At 28.2% G+C, this 21407-nt stretch overlaps 2 protein-coding genes across 3 annotated transcripts; one reads left to right on the top strand and one right to left on the bottom strand.

Moving 5' to 3' along the window:
• Positions 1-983: 983 nt before the first annotated feature.
• Positions 984-10767, bottom strand: LOC108783062 (4-coumarate--CoA ligase 1). Its single transcript, XM_018551510.1, has 10 exons — positions 10543-10767; positions 6096-6384; positions 5589-5796; positions 4868-5037; positions 4583-4769; positions 3859-4013; positions 3411-3594; positions 2232-2557; positions 1350-1545; positions 984-1069 (listed from the first exon to the last, which is right to left on the bottom strand). The coding sequence occupies exons 2-10, from the start codon at positions 6330-6332 to the stop codon at positions 984-986; spliced, it is 1749 nt and encodes a 582-aa protein (XP_018407012.1). The 5' UTR covers positions 6333-6384; positions 10543-10767.
• A 4100-nt stretch (positions 10768-14867) lies between these two features.
• Positions 14868-21087, top strand: LOC108783074 (uncharacterized). 2 transcript variants are annotated; one of them, XM_018551525.1, is made up of 8 exons: positions 14868-15058; positions 15685-15792; positions 16826-17035; positions 17821-18372; positions 19070-19139; positions 19217-19379; positions 20657-20884; positions 20944-21087. In XM_018551525.1, the coding sequence occupies exons 1-8, from the start codon at positions 15032-15034 to the stop codon at positions 20987-20989; spliced, it is 1404 nt and encodes a 467-aa protein (XP_018407027.1). In that variant the 5' UTR covers positions 14868-15031; the 3' UTR covers positions 20990-21087. The 2 variants fall into 2 exon arrangements, with proteins under 2 accessions (XP_018407027.1, XP_018407028.1); XM_018551526.1 differs by having other exon boundaries at positions 20962-21087.
• The last annotated feature ends 320 nt before the right edge of the window (positions 21088-21407 follow it).

Below are 21407 nucleotides of genomic sequence, written 5' to 3' on the forward strand. Positions count from 1 at the left end.
ACATTCAAATAAACTTCAAATAAACTGATCAAATGGCTTGTGCATTCATATTTGACAAGTTTATTGGAATGTGTGGCCGAAGAACAAATCAAGGTACAATAGTTATTAACTAATTGATATAATGTAGCATATATACATCTAAAAATGAGATAGTTAATATTAATAAAATATATAAATTTATAAAATTATATTTCTATCGCATTTTATACGATATGATATTTATATTGTCATATACACACAGATAAGTCAATCAAAAAGAAAAGGTTATCAAATATCAATAATATACGTAGCACAATTAGAGTTATAAAACATTTCTAAGTATTTTTAGCTAATTTTTTCCTCATTAAAACCATTCTACTTGATATTTTTGTCTAAAAATTATATAAATGTTTTTTCATATTATATATATTCAGTTATTAAGGGACTGTACATAAATAAAAGATCTATGCTACACGAAAAGAACAATTTGGCTGAAAGCAAAAAAGATCTAAAATTTCCTAGACTAAAAGATTATATTCTATAAATAATTTTTTGAAAACTCAAGTCAATTATTTAAAATATTAAATTTTTTGCAACATTGTTGCTCTTTTTTTAATTTTCAATATAATTATTTTGGTAATCCAATAAAATTATTTTTATATATATATAATAGGTCTATATCTAACAAAAATTTAAATTTTTCAGCGAAATTATTGTACAATGTGTATAAATATACATATATATGTATATATACATATATATATAGATATATATATATATACACGTAAATGTGTGTGTGTGTGTGTGTGTATATATATAATATATACATATTTATATTAAAGATTTACAGTTTCATTGAACAAATTACTGTAAGCACAGATATACATAATGATATACATTCCCTAAAAATTACCTTCCGCCTAAATTATATATAAAACTATTTTTAATATTAATTTTATTTTCAAAATGATTTTTTTTATTAAAAATATATCATTTTAATAGCGTTAAGGCTTGTAACTTTGCTTCAATTTTGATCTTAAAATTTTTCCGCTCGGATTCTTCGGAATATTATCAACAAATGTGATTCCACCTAAGAAAAAGAAAAACAAATATAATGCACGAATTGTTCTAATAAAGTTTTTAGTTTTATCTATCTATAATTCTTATTGAATCTAGTTTAATCGAATTACGTGTAACAATTACTTTTTTCTCTAAGTTTTCTTTAAGTATTAGCAATATTTCTTTGGATATATACTCTATTCTAAGATAATAACTGTCCTAAAACTACATGCAGCAATCTATTGCTATGCTAATTAAACTAATCGCGTACAATTAAAAATGTTGAACAGTTAAAAGGGATCAAGTCATACCTCTCAATTGCTTGTAATCGGAAACCTTTCCTTTTATGAAGTTCTTAATGTCGTTCTCCATGGGGTTTTTACTTTTCTTCACCACTACAAACGCTTTCGGTACCTCACCATACCTCTCGTGCGGAATACCAATCACTGCTGCTTCCTCCACGTCAGGGTGCATCCGTAGCAACGCTTCTAGCTCCGCTGGTGGTACCTTTGACCAAGCAAAAATAACGTTAAATTGAAGCACGTTCTAAAATACTTTAAACGCCGCCGAGAAATAAAGTACCAAATCGTAAAACTTTAAAACTTTGTGGTAATTGATGATATTTTAGATATATTACAACTGTTATTTATCAATAAATAAAATAGCAAATGTTTTAATAATAAATCAAAATGAATAGAGAAAAGATGAGATTAATATAATATTACTTACAGTAAATTACATTACATTACAAATTTTTTTCTACTTAAAAGTATAATAATATATCCTGCAGATTTTAAGAAAATTCACGATTTATTTTCTTTATAAAAAATTCCCAAAGGTGTCCTTCTTATTCTGAACCGTTATAATATTTTCCCTCTTTAAATAATTCTTACAACATAAAATAATAATATTCAAATTATGAGATAATTTATAATCAATAAATAAATACTATATCAGATTTATGTATAAATATCAGAAAAAAAGAGGATTTTTTATTTATATATCTATGTATAAAACCAATGCTTTTTAAAATTATTTATACAATTAGAGTTTACTTATCACATATCAATCAACATTGTAAAAAATATATATCTTCTTATTTAAAGAATTATATCAAATTAATTACACTATAATTGTAAGATTCTTATTGAAATGAAAAGAGAAAGCTCTTTTTTGTCAGACTAAATCATTACCTGAAATCCTTTGACTTTAATAAGTTCCTTTAATCTATCTGTAATATAAAAATCAAAATCTTCATCATAATAAGCAATATCGCCCGTTTTTAGCCATCCATCCTCGGTTAGAGTATTCTTTGTAGCATCTTCGTCATTCAGATACCCTTTCATAACGTGTGGTCCTTTGATCCATAATTCGCCCGTTTGACCACTAGTACTGACATCCTTCTGTGTCGTTACATCCACCAAGCGTACTTGGCAACTCGCTATATTTTTTCCGATGCTAGAATATTTCTCTCCAAGTTCAATGAAGTTCACTGGCGAAGATTCTGTTAATCCGTAACCTTAAAGAAACACCACAAAACTTTAAATAATCAAACTTAATACCAAAGTAAATATTTTGTTACATTTCATCAATTTTCTTTTTTCTTCTTTTTTATATTTAGATATACTGAAAGAAAAGATTGGCTGCTGCAGTAAAATACAAAATGCTTTATAATAAAGAATTTAAATCAAAATAAGTAATCTTTAAATTATAATAAATAATTACTATAAAGATAAATATGTTGTGAAATTCAACGACGAGAAAACAATTCTACGAAAAAAATTACAATCTGATATAAAAAAAACAGATTTGCAATGCGTTACTGATGCGCTGTTTGAATTGTCAAACCATCTCTGAGGTCAAAAATAATTTTGCTGAATAGAAATTATGTTTATATAACTGCTGAATAAGTTACAAATTTATATATCTAAATAAAATCTGTCTGCGAAAAATATGAATAGATTTTGTTGTTTAATGCTGGCACTTTTTTCAAATAAAATTAATTTGTCAAATTTTACGAACTCGAATGTGCATCAAACAAGAGTAAAATTTAATGCAACGCCACTCTCGATACGACGAACTTTATTCGACTGCGCCGATTCGTTGGATCTCGTTAAAAATTGAATGTATACACCGCTTGTTCGAGCTCAAGCTTGCAAAGCCCACAAATGCAAAACTCGTCCACCCTCCTCTTCCCTCTCCTCGACATTTCTATTTCCACCAGAAAAAAATATATATATATCTGAGCTTTCAAAGCTCGCACACGTCGAAACGCGATCCCGAAATTCGATCCAAAAAACTCGATAAATATCTCGTTCGTTCGTGGATTGTGAATTTTGTTTCGATTTTGGCTCGATTTTATAGACACCCACCTTGACGGAATTGGCAGATTTTTGAGTCGACGTTGTACTTCTCGTAGAATCTATCGACGTCCGTTTTAGCGAGCGGCGCGGCGCCACTCATTATCAAATGCACATGATCGAAATGATGATTCTTCACAAGAGAGGAAGCCGTAAGAAATAACACTATGGGAGGAACACAAAACAGCGCGGTCACCTGTGAAGTGCCAATTCGTCGCGAATTTAATCCTTTTATAATTTTTTTTTTACATTCACAAAAACAATTACATTTTTCTATAATTGATGATATAAAAACATAATCATAAAAAGATTTCTTTTTCTTTACATTAATTTAAACATATTTACAGACAATTAAGCTTAATTTGTCATTCTGACATAGAAACTTTTTATTTAAAAAGCTTATTAAAATAAAATATCTAAAGAGGAAATTTATTTTTGAACATAACAGACGATAATTTACCTTGTTTTTTTGTAATATGTCGGTGAATATTTCCGGTACAAATTTTGGAATGGTGATTATTTTTGCTCCAAAAGCAAGACGTGGAAGTATCACAGCATTCATTCCATAAATATGGAAAAATGGTAAAATGGCAGGTACTACTTCTTGAAATGTGCCTGAAAAAAATTAAAATGTTTTAATATGTAATAGAGTGATTGTAGAAGATAGGAAATCATTTCAAATAAATGATTTTGCAGATAAGAATATCGGATTTTGTGAATACATATGTATACATATAATCAACATACAAATATATCAATTTAAAATTCGAACAATTTGAAAATCATGTCAAAAAGGCTGAAGTAATACACTACTCAACAAAATTAAAGCATCAACTGTTCCACCCTACAAAAATAACGAGAAAAAACTTACACAAACTTCATAAATCTTAAAATTTTAAATATGAAATTTGTGAGGTACAAATTTCGTATTTAAAATTTTAAGATTTGATGCATCTTTATTTTTGTTTGTGTAATTTTATGAAATATCGGTAAGATTGTTTTTTAAATAATAACTGTTCTGAAAAGTACAGATTTCAAGCTTTAAAATGCTTTTTTAAACATTTCGATATGATGATTTTTAACAAAGTTATTCTACCTTGAAGTATGTCTATTTTTGCAGGATAGAATAGGTGATGCTTCAATTTTGTTGAATAGTATAATTCGTTAAATAAAATAAAAGTTACTTGTAGGAAACTGAAATATGTCGACAGAGGATTGAACCATCATTATATTAGACACTAGATTGCGATGTCTTAACATAACACCCTTTGGTAATCCAGTCGTACCACTTGAAAATGGTAAAATTGCTACGTCATCACAAGTTGTGTCCGAATTCACAGGTGGCAATGATTTACCTCGCGTTATGAGATCCTGAAAAATTTTACATGTTTATATTTTTACTTAACTTTTTCTTTGGCAATTTTTAAATATTTTTGATTAATTCGCTTAAAATCTATTTTAATACTGACAGAAAAAGGTATGGAACCCTCCGGCATAGAACCAGTCTTATCGTCAATCACAATAAAAGGAGTTTCATGTGAAAGACATGCCCTTTTTGCAGCGAGCGCTGTAGATGCAACTGAGGTGGAAGTGATGACTGCTTTTGCATTGGCTTTCAATAGCTGAGTCATCATTTCCTCTGAAAATTTTCATTATGTCTATCAATATTACAATACACTTTGACCTACTTCCTTATCTTATTTTTATCTTATATAAGTTGAAAATATTTATTGAAAATTATTGTTGAAAATCTATATTATGTAAACCTCAAATAAAATAATATATTTATTGAAGTAAACCAATGAAGAACCAATTAATGAGAACAGGTCATAACGGTCTTTTATAAGGTAATATTTTTCACAATGAAAATTAATTATTTACAGATTTTAATATGTCATTCAACATTATTAAGATCGATCTAAGGTGCGCATAGAGCATCAAAAATTGTTAAATTTTTAGTTAATTTAACTCGTGATATTACTGCGGTAGTTTATTAGAGCTTGCAAGTTCGAAAAAACTTGGAGCGCAAATAAAAAATCTATATACGTAGTACATAAATTTACACAAAATTATATAGTAACACCTAAGATCTAGCTTGACCATTACAGCCTGTTCTCATCGATTTATTGGTTTAAATATTCACGGTACTTTAAGATTTAATATTATATATATATTTAATGTAAAACTTACCTGCTGTATACATCGGATTTACAGTAGTAACAGTAAATCCACCTGACAAGATTCCAAGGAAACTTAAAATTGTGTCTGGAAAATTGGGTGCCACTAGTGCTACCACATCGCCCTTTTTGAGACCTATGTTCCGCAAACTTCTACCGATATAACTTGTCGCATCTTTGGCTTGCGCAAATGTGTATTTTTGGCCATTTATACCACATTCCTGCAAAATATGTTATAAAATTTATATCGTATCTACATTCTCCACACCGTACATTTACCGGTTACAAATAAACCTAACAGTTAATTGTGCTTACATTTGATTATATTTTCCATCTTTGCTAGCATTCTTTCTTGATTTTTCCATATACACGCACAATTTCCCCCCACATTAAAATTTGTTAAATAATTCATATTGGTCTGTTTAAAAAAGATGACGCGATTAGTGTTAGAAACGTTCTACGCACACAAATAGAATATCTATCGTACATAAAATGGAAATCTAATAAATCAGAAAATTACCAAAGCAATATGATTAGGATAACGCTCGCTGTTATTCCAAACAAACTCATGGATCAAGGTTTCAGGATAAGTAATATCACCACTCGGAGACATAATAATCCTCTCGTTATTTGGTCCCGTCACAATTCTGGTTTGCTTCGAGGTCGATGCACGCCTTAATGTAGAGTTCAGAGTCCTTATTCCTGCATTCAGTACTCGACTCAGCCTCTGGATACCACGAAATGCGTGTGTTGCCATACTTGTATAATGCACTACTAATTTATCAGTAATTAATTACACAACTCGTAATCTGCAAGCGTAGTAGACAAATTAATGATAATGAAATCATAAAATAAAGATATACTATAATAATTTTATATATTAAAAATAATTGTAGAAATGTTAGTATTGACAAAATAATATAATACATTGAGTTATATATACATGTTATCGAACCTTTTTTATTACATGTTTTGAATTAAATCGCATATAAACTTCGCAAGAAATACGATTTATAATACATAATTTTTTTTTTCAGAAAAGAATTTATTACAGAAATGCTACAGGTATATAATATGTATACATATATATGCAAGATTTAAATATAAATAAGTAAAATATTTACTAAAATGGTTTCGACATAAAATGTGTTATGTTTATTATTATATAATGTAGAAATTCAATATAAAAATATGAAATATGAATATTTGTTTTGCAAATAAAAATCTACAATTATGTAATTAATTATCATGCAATTGAATGATACATGATTTACAGAAAAAAAACTGCGTAGTTACTGTCGCGCAGTCAGTAAATATAGTATGAGTATTTTAAGCGTTATATTCATTCGCAAATTTATATACTTACTCATTATCGCGACACTTTTTCATATATTATACTAAATACTTTTATAATCGACTATATTATTACTTCTTTTTTATATAAATACAAAAGTCATCCAAACAAAAAACTTTTATTTTCATACCGAATAAATCTATTTTTTATTAAAATTAATAATCTTTATGTACATATATGTATATATGTGTGTATACATATGTATTAAAGATTTGAAGAAAACAAACAATAAAAAATTATAAAAGAATAAAATGAATTTTGTTGTTCTTGTTATATAACATAATAAAAAAACGAAAAAAAGGAATAAAAATAAATTTCAATGCATTTTATGCAAATCAAGAAATTGATCACTACAATATTAAATACAATATTGAAGTAACGGAAAAAAAAACAGAAATGAAAAATTATAAAAGATTAAAGTAAATTCTTCTAAGCTCGTTACGCAATAGAAAAGTAAAAAGAAAAATATATAAATAAACGCGACGTTACTTATTTAATTCAAGAAATTGACTATTCATATATGATACATTAAATTGTTTTATGATATTATTATCAGAAATAATTTCCAGAATTAAAATTCTTTCTTTTATTATCAAATCTTATTGGACCGAGAACTGTTTTAAACTAAATAACGATGAGAACATTCTGTAATGGTCAAACTGAATCTTGGATGCTTTTAATATAATTTCGTGTAAATTTATATACTATACTTATGCAGATTCTTAAATGCGCGCCTAAATTTTTTTCAACGTAATGCCGTTGCAAGATCCGGCCTCAGTAGTCTAAAGGCTTAGGACGCATCGAATGCTAAAGATCTGGGTTCGACGTCCGACCGAGGTAATATTTTTTGCAATATAAAATAATTATTTACAGATTTTTAATATGTCATTCATAGATTTTAATGTCATTCAACATTATTAAGATCCAAGGTGCTATGAGCATCAAAATTGTTAGATCAAATGTCAATGTACGTGATAGTACTGCGGTAGTTTATTAGAGTTTGCGTTGTAAGTCTGAAAAAAATTTCGGCGTGCATTTAAGAATCTACATACGTAGTATATCTACATACATGTAATCTACATACGTAGTATATAAAATTCACACGGAATTATATTAAAAGCATCCAAGATCCAGCTTGACCGTTACGGCATATGTTCCCACGATATTCTTTCTTTTATTTTTCCTTTTTAAATAAAGAAGTTTCATTAGTGCATCGTTAATCGTATTAAAAAATTTCAATGAATTTTACAATGCTAAAATAAAAACGCTAAAATTTTACTTTGAATAGTTTCTTAAAAAAGTATGTAACAAAGTCCATTACATATAAAATTCATCAAAAATATGCGTGTAATACTAGTTCATTGTGTTTTCAAAACGGTTGTTATACATTACTTCTAAATCGTTACGAAGAAAATTGTGATAGCTTAATAATTATTTTAAAAAGAGATACACACATTTTGAAAATATTTTTAACACACAGTAGATGAAAACTCACATCTGTATACATATAACTATTTTTATATATAGTAAGTTCTTTATATAAATACAATATCTTAGTTTTATAAAGACATAACTTTATATAAAATTTAATAATATTCTCGATGAAAAAGTTGATATCATATGTATTATAATTTCTGTTTCAACGATTATAATAACTACATTTTGCGATAACAAATGAACTTTGTGAATTTATCGGTATCTCTTTATATTCTCTGCTTCGTCGTTTTTTAAATTGTTATACTCTATGGGTATTAATATCAGGGACATGTCTACCTCAATTGATATGAATACACCGATTACGAATGTAAACATGCTTACTCATATCCTAAGAATTGAAAAATAATTAAAGTTAAGAGCGTAGAATTTTAACATTACACTGTAAAAAATAAAATATTAATTTTAACTCAAAGACGTTGAGTAGATTTTCATGCAAAAATGTTAACATTAACACCAAAATGTTAATTTTAACATTTTAGCATATCTCAGAAAATCCACTCAACGTCTTTGAGGTAAAATTAACATTTTATGTTTTACAGTGTAATTAATCACATAACGTATAAATTGTCAAATGTGTAAGAATTGCTTTAATTGCTTTTTTAAGTTGCCAATATGTTCATTATTGTCAATTAAAAAATCCAATTTTCAAACGTATATTTTTAAACACTAAAGTATTTTTTATCTCTTTAAAGAGAGGCTCATTTATGAAAAAATTATTCATGTAAATATTATAGTATAATTCTATTAAATATCTGTAGTATTTATTAATACTGTCTCTTTCTACAGAGGAATGTATCTCTTATCTACTTTTTATTTTATTTTATGCAGTATAATATTTGCATTAATTATAATGTAAAGAATATCATGTTGAATAAAAAGTTTTATTCATTTTGTTTATATATATGTGTGTGTGTATATATATATACATATATGTATAAACCATGTATTTACATTACTTTTTCTTATTTATAATTACATACAGTGTAAAAAAGATTTTACAATAAAAAACAATTTTCTTTATAAAAATATACATTACTTAAAATATTTATTTGATACTATAAAATTCAAGAATTGTATCGATAAAAAATACATTTGTTTTCCGACTTCACAGATAAAACCATTTTTAATTTAACTGTTCAAATATTAGTTTGAGATATGACGGATATAATTATCTTTCCACTTCGATATCATGAAACTTTATATATTCAATGAAATTTAGTTCTATTCCATAATTAATAAATGTCAATAGCTTTTAGCAAACAATATTGTTATTATTGTATGTACAGTGACAAATGGTGTAAGAATTAAAGATTAAGTGAATGTGTAAATGATTTCGCGCTCATATGTATACGTAAACAAACATATATATATATATATACACATCCAAGTTCATGTGTTGCATGTTATGTTATAATTCAATATGCAGGTTTTATTTAAAAAGAAATAAATTTTAAAATAAACAAATAAATCAACTTTCATTTGATATTTATTGAAGCTTACTGTCCCTTTGTATCTCGACAAAAATAATATCGCACATCGATAGAATGTTAACATGATGGTATTGTTAATTATCATACATTACGTTGTATTATATTCCGCATACTTCATTATGACATACATGCAGATCAAAGTACAATCAGTACGAACGTTTAGATAATGCCTCTATTTTGCTTATTGTTATAAAAATTTTTTTACATAATTCATATTTATGGATTTATATGTACATAAATTTTTCATTCGTCATCCTCGCTTGACAAAATTAAATTATATTATTTTCAATCTCTTCGTCAGTTCAAATAAATGATCACATAAACACTACGTCATTGTGTATACATATATATATATGTTTGACAGAAGATAGTACTGTGTTTGATAAATATATATATATTTTTTTAACATACATTTTCTCATGTGACTTTATAATTAATGTTTAAAATTAATTTACTCAATATAAAAATGAATTAAACGAGTTTTTATTTCGTCTTTTAACATAGCGTATTTTTGTTGCAAAACATCACTTTTAGTATTCTATAATATATGCTAAATACCTTACTAAATAATTTATTACATTTTCAAAAATCACGATGCTATAAATTTAAATTGAATAGTCTCTTACGCCACTTGTTTCTTTCCGAGTGCAGTAGATCGCGGTTGATCTATTTTTAGAAATGTTTAGAAAGTTATTTCATTGACGGTAATATCTCATGATGTTTTAACAAGAAATATAACATCACAATATTGAAACGCTCTAAAATTAAAGACTTGCAATTTTTGCGCGCACATAATATGTATGTTATTTCACTCGCGCAAACTGAGCAACTGCCAATTAGATCGCCGTCGATCGGTCGTAATTTACTGACGTTTACGTGGCCGATTTCACTGGCAGACTGTCGAGTTTTCTTCAGACGAAGAGATATCGTCTGACTCCCCACCATCGACTTCTCATACTGAAGTATGACAGGCAAACAAGAAAAGAAGGAAAATGAAAATAACTAATTCTATATATTGTACTGTAACGAACTAAACGTCCTATGAAATTGATGATAAAATATATCAACAGTTATAAGTCGTGTACAGCAACTATCGACATCTTGAATTTATAAAAATGATTTTTCTTGAAAATAGTCTTCATACCTGCTTTATTAGTTGGTACAATGTAATGATACAACAAAAGAATTTTTTAATTATGTAAAAATATTTATTATGGAAAGACCAATAATAGATGTAAAAAAATAGTAAAAAAGTTTATTAAAAAATACTGAGGAAAATCAAATATCATTATTTTTAAGATATAAAAGATTTATTAATATGTGTGTGTGATTACTTTAGAAATAAATTACGATTTTAAAATAATAATTAGGTTTAAATATATATTAAATTTTGAATTAAGTTTCTTTTTTTTCCAGAATTCTGCTATTTTTATTAAAAAATTGTAAAATATTTAATTTAACAGAAAGAGTATGATAAAAAGGGATAATTTCTCTCTCTCGAATCAGTTCTTCACTTTTGAGTTAAAATTAGTCCTAGAAAAATTTAAATCGATAACAATACATAAACTCGTAATAAATAGTAAACACATAATTATTTGATATTGTACAATAAAATAAGGTTATAAAATTTACTTGTAAAATCTTTTGATTAGAATGTATAAATAAGTCTATAAGTTATGTTATATTTATAATTGTACAGATAACAATAACACATATTTTTACAATATATAATAAGAATTTTTCCAAATCTAACATATAATGTAAGATTTTATACACATTTTATAATTTAAAATCTAGTGTATTCCTTAAATTATAATATTATTTCTTTTATATTATACAGTTTTTTTTTCAAATTATGTTTAATGCTATGTCAATATTACTATTCATTCAATATTAATATGATAAAATACCATTTGATACGCATAACAATGATATTTACGATTTAACGATATACTTGTAATATTTCAGAACTTCTTTTTAACATTTAGTGCCATTCAGCAATAATTAATTTCTTATAAGCAATAATGAATTTATTAATAGTACAGCAAGTATAGTAAAATTTAATATATTGTATATCGTGAAATCAATAAACTACATGCATTTATGGATTTTTGTACTAATTGATACTCGTGAATTGATATTTTAAAATAACGACAAACTTTATGTTATATCGTGTTATTTATTATTAACACGCTAAAATAAATAATTTAATTTAATTATTAAAGCAATTCAATACTAAACATGTAATTTTGGCGAGATTATTATTATTCCAGTGATATAAAATCGTATTTGAATTTATATTGCATGACTTTGCATAAAAATGACTATAAATATAATTAGTAGAAACAGGAAAAGATTTAAACATCTCTATCTATCAAAAAGCTATCAAAGTAGTTAACAAACTTGTTTTATTTAATTTTATCATCAAGCATATCAAATAATCAAAGACGTAAAATATTAAACCCTATTGCCATCTAGCGTTGTACCTAACGTAACGAAAAGTACGTTGCGTTTACCATAATGGATCAATAATATTGTACTAACACACGCGATTTTTATACATATAAAAATATAAAACATTTTGAGTATTTACACAAAATAATTCAAAAACTTTCAAATATTCTCAATTACATTTGCATATAATCATTTTTTAGAAATTTATTTACTTTTACTTCAATTTTATATTAAAGACTTGAGCTATGCACGTTTTTTTAGTTCTTAATAATTATTAATCTTTGTTTAACTCTTTAACTTCTTACACTTATTTACTTCAGTTTTATCAATTGATTCTATTAGAATAAGTACTTTATGATAGTAGTTGCTTTATGAAAACACTGATTGAGGCTTTTGCTTTCTTTGATTTTTCCGTCAATGTATTGTGCAGAAATAATGGGATTAGTTTCCTCCTCCAGTTTTTTTGTGTCAGATACCTGAAAAAGTTTCAAAGAAAACAAGGGTCGAAGACTGACCGGATCGTTTTCTTTTCTTTTTGTTTCATATTGTCTACATTTTTCTTTTCGAATGATTCGTCATTATATTTATATATTTATAATATTATATAATATTGTACTACGCTCATATTTTAACTATTTAATTTGTGTAAATTGTATCTTAGATAACACAGAGTATTTATGATAAATATTCATAAATATTTATTTCTAATTATTTTTTTAAATATTATATAAATATTTTTTATATAAGCTTTATTTAAAATATGATTAAAATACGAACTAAACATTTTATATAATATAGTTATATAAAATTAGACAAATATAAATAAATTCATTTAGTAAACATTTTATAAATATTTCTAAAATGTTAGGAACGTCATCCGTTTTTATCTAGCTATACATTATACTACTAAAGCGAATGTTATTTTGCAACTATTGCAAGTTTTCCTTTTTAAAATAAGACTATTTTAGATTTATTGATAAAAAAAATATATTTTAGTTGTACGCACGTTCTCTTTTGTTTTTGATATGTATATTAATTAAAGATATGTAATAGTTATAAATCTATTATAGTTATAAAGTTGTTAATATTTAGCTTAGTGTTCATAAATCATCGAAGTAGCAGTTTCTACAATTTCAGAGGATCTTTGGATGTGGTACAACTTAAAATGAGTAATCGAAGAATGATTAAGAAAATTGATTCTCGATTTCAAGAGAAAATATTTCTTTAATTATATTTTATAATAATAAAAGGGATTAACTTCATGATCTATGCAATCTAAGACCATGAAAATATTAACAAAATATTTTGATAAATATTTTATAAATGTTCAAATAAATTCTATTTTATAAATACTTGATATTGTGTGCAGTTTGAGATTGTCATCATTCTTTGCTACTTTATTTTAAAGTGCTACTTTATTTTGTTATCATATATGCAAATTTTATAATACGTAGGCTCTTTGATCGATTTTGTATGCTTTAAGTTAGTTTTTATTGTTTACAACGTTATTATACTTATCGCTGTTGTAGTCGAACATATGACAAATCAAAAACTCAAGAATTTAGTGTACCTGCCTGACCGATTCACATCCCTGACTCTAATAAATCAACTAAAGGTCGATGTCTCTTTTGTGTATTCGTAGCTCTATTTAAGGCCTACTCAATATACTCAAGTGTCTTATACTTCATTATTTAAGAATGTTTGCGACCTAAGTTCTTACTTTTTTCATGAATTAATTAAATAATTATATTAATTTATTACAATATAAGTATAAAGTGCACGATTTTTTAATAATATTGCAGATTTCATTGCGCATAAGTAGTACGTTCTTCATAAAGCCGCTAGTTTTATCATTTCTGCGCGTTGATTGTTTCAAGCTTATCGAGACGGTAATGCGTCGGCGCATTTTCATCGACGCCGACGCCGACGCCGACGCCGATGACGCTTGACAGGACCGTCTCAGAAAGTCTTCCAGTAATACGTATCAAAAAATAAAAATTTAATGTAAAAATCCGAAAGAATACAAACATATTTATATTAAATACGGTTAAAATTAATTATAAATTCACAATAATAATAAAATAACACAATGATTTAAAACAAATTTTATATTTGTATTTTATTCTTTTTTTGTTTAGTTATTATTTCATCAATTTATATGTAAATAATTTTTTAAATTAAAAAGAAAAAATGTCGCTTACAAAACTCTTGCAAAGTAAGTTAATATGCTATACAAATTATTTTATAGAGATTGTATAAATACATATTGCGGAAATAGTAATTAAAGAAAAAAATTTTAATACGCTGTATAATGATTTAATTAAGGGAATGTAATTATACACTAAAATCTATCAATGTGCGGATTTATAATCACGCGTTGGACATGATTTTGATGTTTTTGTTCTTATAATACCTAGAACTACACATGCCGGCACTGCGACATCCCTATATATATATGTATATATACTTTGAAACCTGCGCCCAAGGGTGACGGCCATGTCGACGTGGACTCTGCAGTGCTCCCCCGTTTCAACCTGCGTACACCCTCGGTTGGCGACTACTCATACGAAGAAACGACCGCTTTTAGGATACGGACAGGGCCATCTCAAAGCAAGTAATCGTCGCGCCAGATTACTCTTGCACGCAGCATTTGGGCTATGAATGAAGACCCAACCCTTTCACCTCGAGGTAATCATACTCTATATATTTAGTGATATACCTTGTGTCATATTCGCTCGATGTGTTATTTCATAGACAAGGGAATCGTAGAGCAAAATTGAGGTTGCTTTATTGAAAAAGTCACGGGTTATCATAAATAAGGAAACGACACGCTTCATCGCGCCGTGATTAAAAGTAATTAAAAAAAATATTAATGTGCGTGAATGAGTGGCGACGTTTTTATCGATTGCATTACTTATGCATGTGTACCTCAAGGAAGAGTATTCTTTGGTTGTATACATATATTATTACGAAGTGTATAAGGTGGATACTTCCACTCGTGCGTCACTTTGACGTTTGCCATTTATTAGTCGATCATAATACGTCCTTAATTAAAATATAATGCACATGAATAAGAAATATGTCAAAAAAAAAACTGTATTAACACATTTTGTACGGTTTAAGAGTATCTACATAAATATAGAACGTGAAGAACTCTCTCTTCCGTTTGCCTTGATATGAAAGGTAATCGATTTGCAACTCTTTAGCGGAAAAGAGTTACGAAGTTAAATTTTTTTTAACCTTTTTGCACATATTATGAAAGATGCATACATGTTTGCACACATGTTTATAAAATAACGTTATATCATCATTAGGTTTTGGCAGTGTTGCTTCTATCTGTGATTCCATGGCCAGGTCCCAGCGTCTTTAAAATATCATGCCCCCGCGATCGAGCATCTGTAGTGAGGAGGATAGTTCACAAGGTAAAAGAAAGCATTATACCTATCATCAGATTATTAATTAAAATTATATAGTAAATGGACTACATGCAAAAATGTCTCTAAAAATAAAACAATTTGATACAGAAATATGAGGATTATACCGAAAATAATAAGTACTTATTTTTAATAAATTAGGATTTTTTTTATTATATAAAAACCAATATACATCAACAAAATTTTGTTTGCTATCCTACGTAACCACTATTTTTTTGTAATTATTTTTAATAAATTAGGATTTTTTTTATTATACAGGGTGTCCCATTTTAATCTATCGGTCGAAATATCTCCTAAAATACGCCAATGTATATATATTGTTCACCGTTCTAGAAGTTTAAATATTATAAATTATCTTGCGATAGAATTCCAGTCCAGCTGTTCAAAGATATAGTGACGCATTACTTTACTGATTCCGTCAGACTAACATGCGCATGTGTTGATCTCTATAACTGGTCCTTCACAAAACTAAAAATAATAATTAGAATGTGCCACATCATGATTGTAAGAGAGATGAGGAGGAGTTTCCCCTTTTTTTTTCGAAAAATTCTTTCGAAGTGAAATAAGCGGAGTGGAACCATTCGTGCTACAGCATGATCTTTCTTATAATGCTAAGAGAACGTTGGAGAGGCCAATTAATGTTATGAGACGACGGAAACAGTGTAATATGTCATTATCGATCAACTGAAACGGAGTTCTACAACAAGAGAATATTCAAACTTCCAAAACTATAAGAAAAATATTAACAAAAAGGTATGAGAATTATTTAGAAAAGTAAACAAAAGATTGTAGATTAAGATGATGTATATGTACTTGATTTTTTAATAACAAAAAATCTTCATTTATAAAAAGTTATTGGTTATTACTTTCGATATACATGACATATTTTATATATACTTTTAAAAATCTGATAATAATTTTTTTAATAATAGTTAATTGATAAATATGATAGACATAAAGTTATAAAGAGATGAGTACGTTATAATGTACTAATAATCTTTTGACTTCGTCAAAACTTCAGAGGTGGATCCCAATACTGAAGAAGTATCAGGTAGAATTACCGTTGGAATGTCCGTTTCACGAGAGTCGAGATATTTTTCGACCACAACAAAAGGCGAAACATCAACACAGGCCATCACAATGGACTTGCGGCCTTTGCGGCAAGTCCTTCTATGCCGAGAAACATCTGGACGTCCACTTCGATAACAGACACAAGAGCAATGTTAATACGGTAAATGAAACGTAAAAGATAAAAGTTTACATTGTCTCTCGATCATTATTGTAATCACAGTTGTCATTTTTCTGCTGAAGATCCCACTATTTTGCAGCAGATCGATTGCCTGTCAGAACTGTCTTGTAGTTCTGTAAATAAAGCATTCTCTAAAAAAAGACATCAATAAGACTTTCACTTTTTACAATGTTTCACTTTTTTACGATTTTAACAGGCAATCGATTTCTGACAAAATAAGATCCCCGAGTGTAATGTGACACCGTGATTGTAATATATTTTAAAAATTAAAATAACATAAAAATTGTTGGTGACCAATTATCAGAAAAATATACACGGAAAAAACGCCACAATTGGAAATAATAATTATTTTCGCATCAATAGATTTTATTTTGATAACCGTAACACGGAACATACTTTACATAGCCGTTAAGATATGTCAATCTTATCATTATCGTACTAGTATAATCTCCTTACAATCGTACTATAACCTTTGCATACAAACAATGTATTGATAGTCGACTTTTGATCGTGGCGATCGTTTTTTGCGAATGTTATATATTATAATTATTATATATTTTTTATAAAAAGATTCTGTTTCTTCATAATTATATTTTTTAAAATTTCTCTATTTCTCTTTTTAATTATTCCATAGTCTTTGTCTTAACAAAGTTGTCATTAATTTAAAAATTATCTTCGCTCCTTAACTACACAATTACACCAACAAGTTAAAGCTTTTTATCAACATCTCAGAAAAATGCAAGATCTAAGCATGTTCTTTCCTTCAGGCAGAAGACGCGGTATGCCTAGCGGACTACTGCGACATTATGCGTTGCGAGGTGCTGGGCAATCGCGACTTCGAGAATTCGGTGGACGACGATGGCGATCACCTGAACACCGACATCCAGGTGTGGCGCGAAAATACCGAACAGCAGAAGCAACAGCAACAGCCACGCAGCATTTCTATCGTGCCCTGCGAGTCGCGTGGCCTCGCCAGGATGTATCCTACAGATAAGTCCTGCGCCATTGCCGGCGGTGGAGCAGTGACAAATCTGCAGCGTTACTGCCGTCGTGACGACCACCATGACGACGGTGATATGCACAATCATAGATTAGCGAGATCGTCTTATCACAACGAGATCGCCGAAACGGATAATAAGAATGATTGCGAAGAGGATGAGGACGAAGAAGACGAAGAGGACATGGAAGATGAGGAGAATTTGGTAGAAGCGGCACTACCTGCCGTCGACAAAAAGCAGAGAAGACGAGGGTTGCATTTAAGGAAACTAAAATCCAATTGTAAGCCAGAGGAGTTGCAGAAACTGAAGACCCAGTGTGAAGTGAGTTCCTGCGAAATGACGTGAATGCATGACTACTGTGATTTTATTTTATTTTACACTGAGAAAAGTTTTTGTATTTATTATTATAATATTATAATAAAATAATTATTTTTCACTTTTATTTGTAGTGAACGTTTCTCTAAATCAATTTTCTCGTACTATTATTTTGAAATAATTAGCAGCTCCATTTTTACACTTATTACTTTGTGTTACGCGTTATAGTAAAAATAATTATTTATAGTCTTATATACTAAAAAGTTTTTAAAGCTATAAATATAATTATTGTTACTAATGTATTACATCATACTAATTATAATAATGATAATTCTAATAACTATAAGAGTGCTTAATCATAGTTATTTTATCATGCAATTATAACTACAAAAACTTTTCTCTTCATATAATGCTTTTTTAATATGTCTTCAGAATATTTTAATCAAAATTCATATTATTTTATTAGAAATAGAAACATCCTGATAAAAGTTCGCGCATTGTCTCTCAATTACTGTAATACGTAATGTATATTTTAAGAATCAGATATTTCAATTAAGATCGAATAGCCGCGATTTGAATAATGTGTGAACTTTGATCTTTTAAATATTATACGAGATAGACACGCAAAGCACGTTTACATACAAACCTATCTATGAATACCAATGATATGTAATAATCGCGTTTATCACACAATCGTCAACAGATACTTGTACGCGATTGCATCGCCGGATTACTCACTAATCTTTCTGTACGAGATTTTCAAGAAATCGAAGGTACACAATTTAATTATCCACTCCATATTTAAGACGGCCATTAATATTCTCTTATCAATTATGTATGATATCGATAGGAGAGCTAAATCGAGCGATCTGCTGGTATCTCAGCTGTGATAGATATTGGGAGGACACAAAAAGACCACAGCGTCACACACCCTGGTACCTGCTGACTGTCTTCATGCTGATTATGTTTTCGTCGATTTACGCATGTTACTACATAATCTGGGTTTGCTTCAAGTATGACAAATTGTTCAAGAACTCATAATTTTTTAAATGTTGATTAACTACGTTGTTTCTAATAAGAAAATTATTTCTACACCGTTAAAAAAACTATGATGTGATTAATTAAAAAAAAAATTATAGATACATTATCTGTAATTTTCTAAATAAAATATACTCATGTCAAAATTTTTTAAACGTGATAATTAAAACATAATTTTTTTGTCTGTGTTGAATAAAAAAATGAAAATAAAAGTAATCAAAAGAAATATCGTACGACATACATCATTACTTATATATTTATCATAAACACTTCCGCACTCTATTTATCATAAACAATAATCCCATACTCATCAGAGAAAATCATAGTAGAAGCTATAAAGGTGACATCTGTATGAGTTTTCGTGTAGAATTAATGTATGTAGTTGGATAAAAACAATTTTAATTGCAATAACGATAAAATAGTTTATTCAGTTAAGTACATTAAAACCCAAAACAAATAAAATGCATAACAGTGCATAAACATAAGACCGCTGGACCAATGAGCATCTTATGTAAATCAATATGACAATTTTATGCTGGATGCTTATTGGTCCAACAGTTTTATGTTATGCTAATGCTGTGTTATGCATTTCATATGTTTTGGGCTTAATTCTACACATACAAAACTTGTATAATTATCTTTTTCATTATGAAACCTAATACTATGTCATTTTCTCTGAACATACGTATTATTTTACATAAGATAACTTACTTTTTTCTCCATCCATATTTTTGTTTAATAATAGTTGTAAAGCTTTCGAAAGTACGTTTAGAAGACTGTTTCAAAAATGTAATAATCATTAAAAAATTTTTTTTTCTTTTGCTGTTAAAATTTCTAGGTGGCATAAAATAAAAAATAATAATACTTTTAAGATTTTTTTACGGATATTTTCTTCAAAAATATCAGAAAATTTTTGGGTTATCGCCGTGTCTTTATCCATTTCTAAGGCCTGATTGCACCAATGTGATTTCGATTTTAAGTGAAACTTAAAACTGTCTCTATCTCTCTTTCGACTTTAAAACGAGATAAAGTTTTAAGTCTCGCTTAAAATCAAAGTAACATTGGTGCAACTGGGCTTAATACCTTTAGCAATAGATAAAAGCACGGCGATAATCCGCAAACATTCTAGTATACTTATAGTATACTTATAATAAAAAAAAACGTTAATTGTTGGCATACTAGAATGTCTCTCCATACATCACTCATTTTATTAACGAAGAATTTAATTATTTTTTATTTTCGTTGGGTGTAGTACCGCAGACGAAGATAGACTGGACGGTGGGAGCATGGATTACAATGGAAGTACGGATCGCTCAAGTACTTCTCCGTTGCACGATTCGAGTATTCATAACGAGGGCAGATTGGACAGACGAAAGGGCGATCATGGGGATGAGAATCTGCCCCTATCGAGCGAGGATATGCCTGATCACTACATCTATGTCTCGTACCCGCCCGAGCTAAAGCGGCGACTTCTGGAGAGGTATATCGACTCGTGCGAAAGTGAAGCCATGAAATATATCCTACGTTAATTATATACAGTGATTCTCCTGCTTACAGCTGCTATAACAGGACTACACGTCTGTAAATTAAGGAGAAAGTGCATATGAGACGAAATTAACATTTTATTTGCGATCTGCACATGGGAAGGTATTCGAGGCTGAACTACTCACTCTCATTTTTCTCGTTATCCTCGTGTTTTGTATATCGAATGTGAATAAATGCATCGTGGAAAACGATATCATTTGCTCGTTCTATTTCTCTTTATATATTCTTATCTTTTAAAAACGCTGAATCATCGTACAAAGTATAAAATATAGGTATATACGTGTCATCAATTTGTATGATTATGATAATTATAATTCGTATTAGATCACCAAGAATAAATCAAGTAAGATAAATAACCCTATTTTTTATTAAAGTGTTAAGAACTAAACTCTTAGTTCTTAAGTATTTCAATGTGAGTTTATGTACATATCCAGTTCTGCAAATTGCGCGTCAAAATA

This window comes from Cyphomyrmex costatus, unplaced genomic scaffold (assembly GCF_001594065.2).
Source record: "Cyphomyrmex costatus isolate MS0001 unplaced genomic scaffold, Ccosl1.0 scaffold141, whole genome shotgun sequence".
NCBI lineage: Eukaryota > Metazoa > Arthropoda > Insecta > Hymenoptera > Formicidae > Cyphomyrmex > Cyphomyrmex costatus.

Coding starts and splice junctions, on each gene's coding strand:
- LOC108783062 (XM_018551510.1), bottom strand. CDS start 6,332: ATGGCAACACACGCATTTCGTGGTATCCAGAGGCTGAGTCGAGTACTG. Junction 3,595..3,858: donor ACATATTACAAAAAAACAAG/GTAAATTATCGT, acceptor GGCACTTCACAG/GTGACCGCGCTGTTTTGTGT. Junction 1,070..1,349: donor CGATTACAAGCAATTGAGAG/GTATGACTTGAT, acceptor TCTTTTTCTTAG/GTGGAATCACATTTGTTGAT.
- LOC108783074 (XM_018551525.1), top strand. CDS start 15,032: ATGAAGACCCAACCCTTTCACCTCGAG. Junction 15,059..15,684: donor CCCAACCCTTTCACCTCGAG/GTAATCATACTC, acceptor TATCATCATTAG/GTTTTGGCAGTGTTGCTTCT. Junction 18,373..19,069: donor AACTGAAGACCCAGTGTGAA/GTGAGTTCCTGC, acceptor AATCGTCAACAG/ATACTTGTACGCGATTGCAT.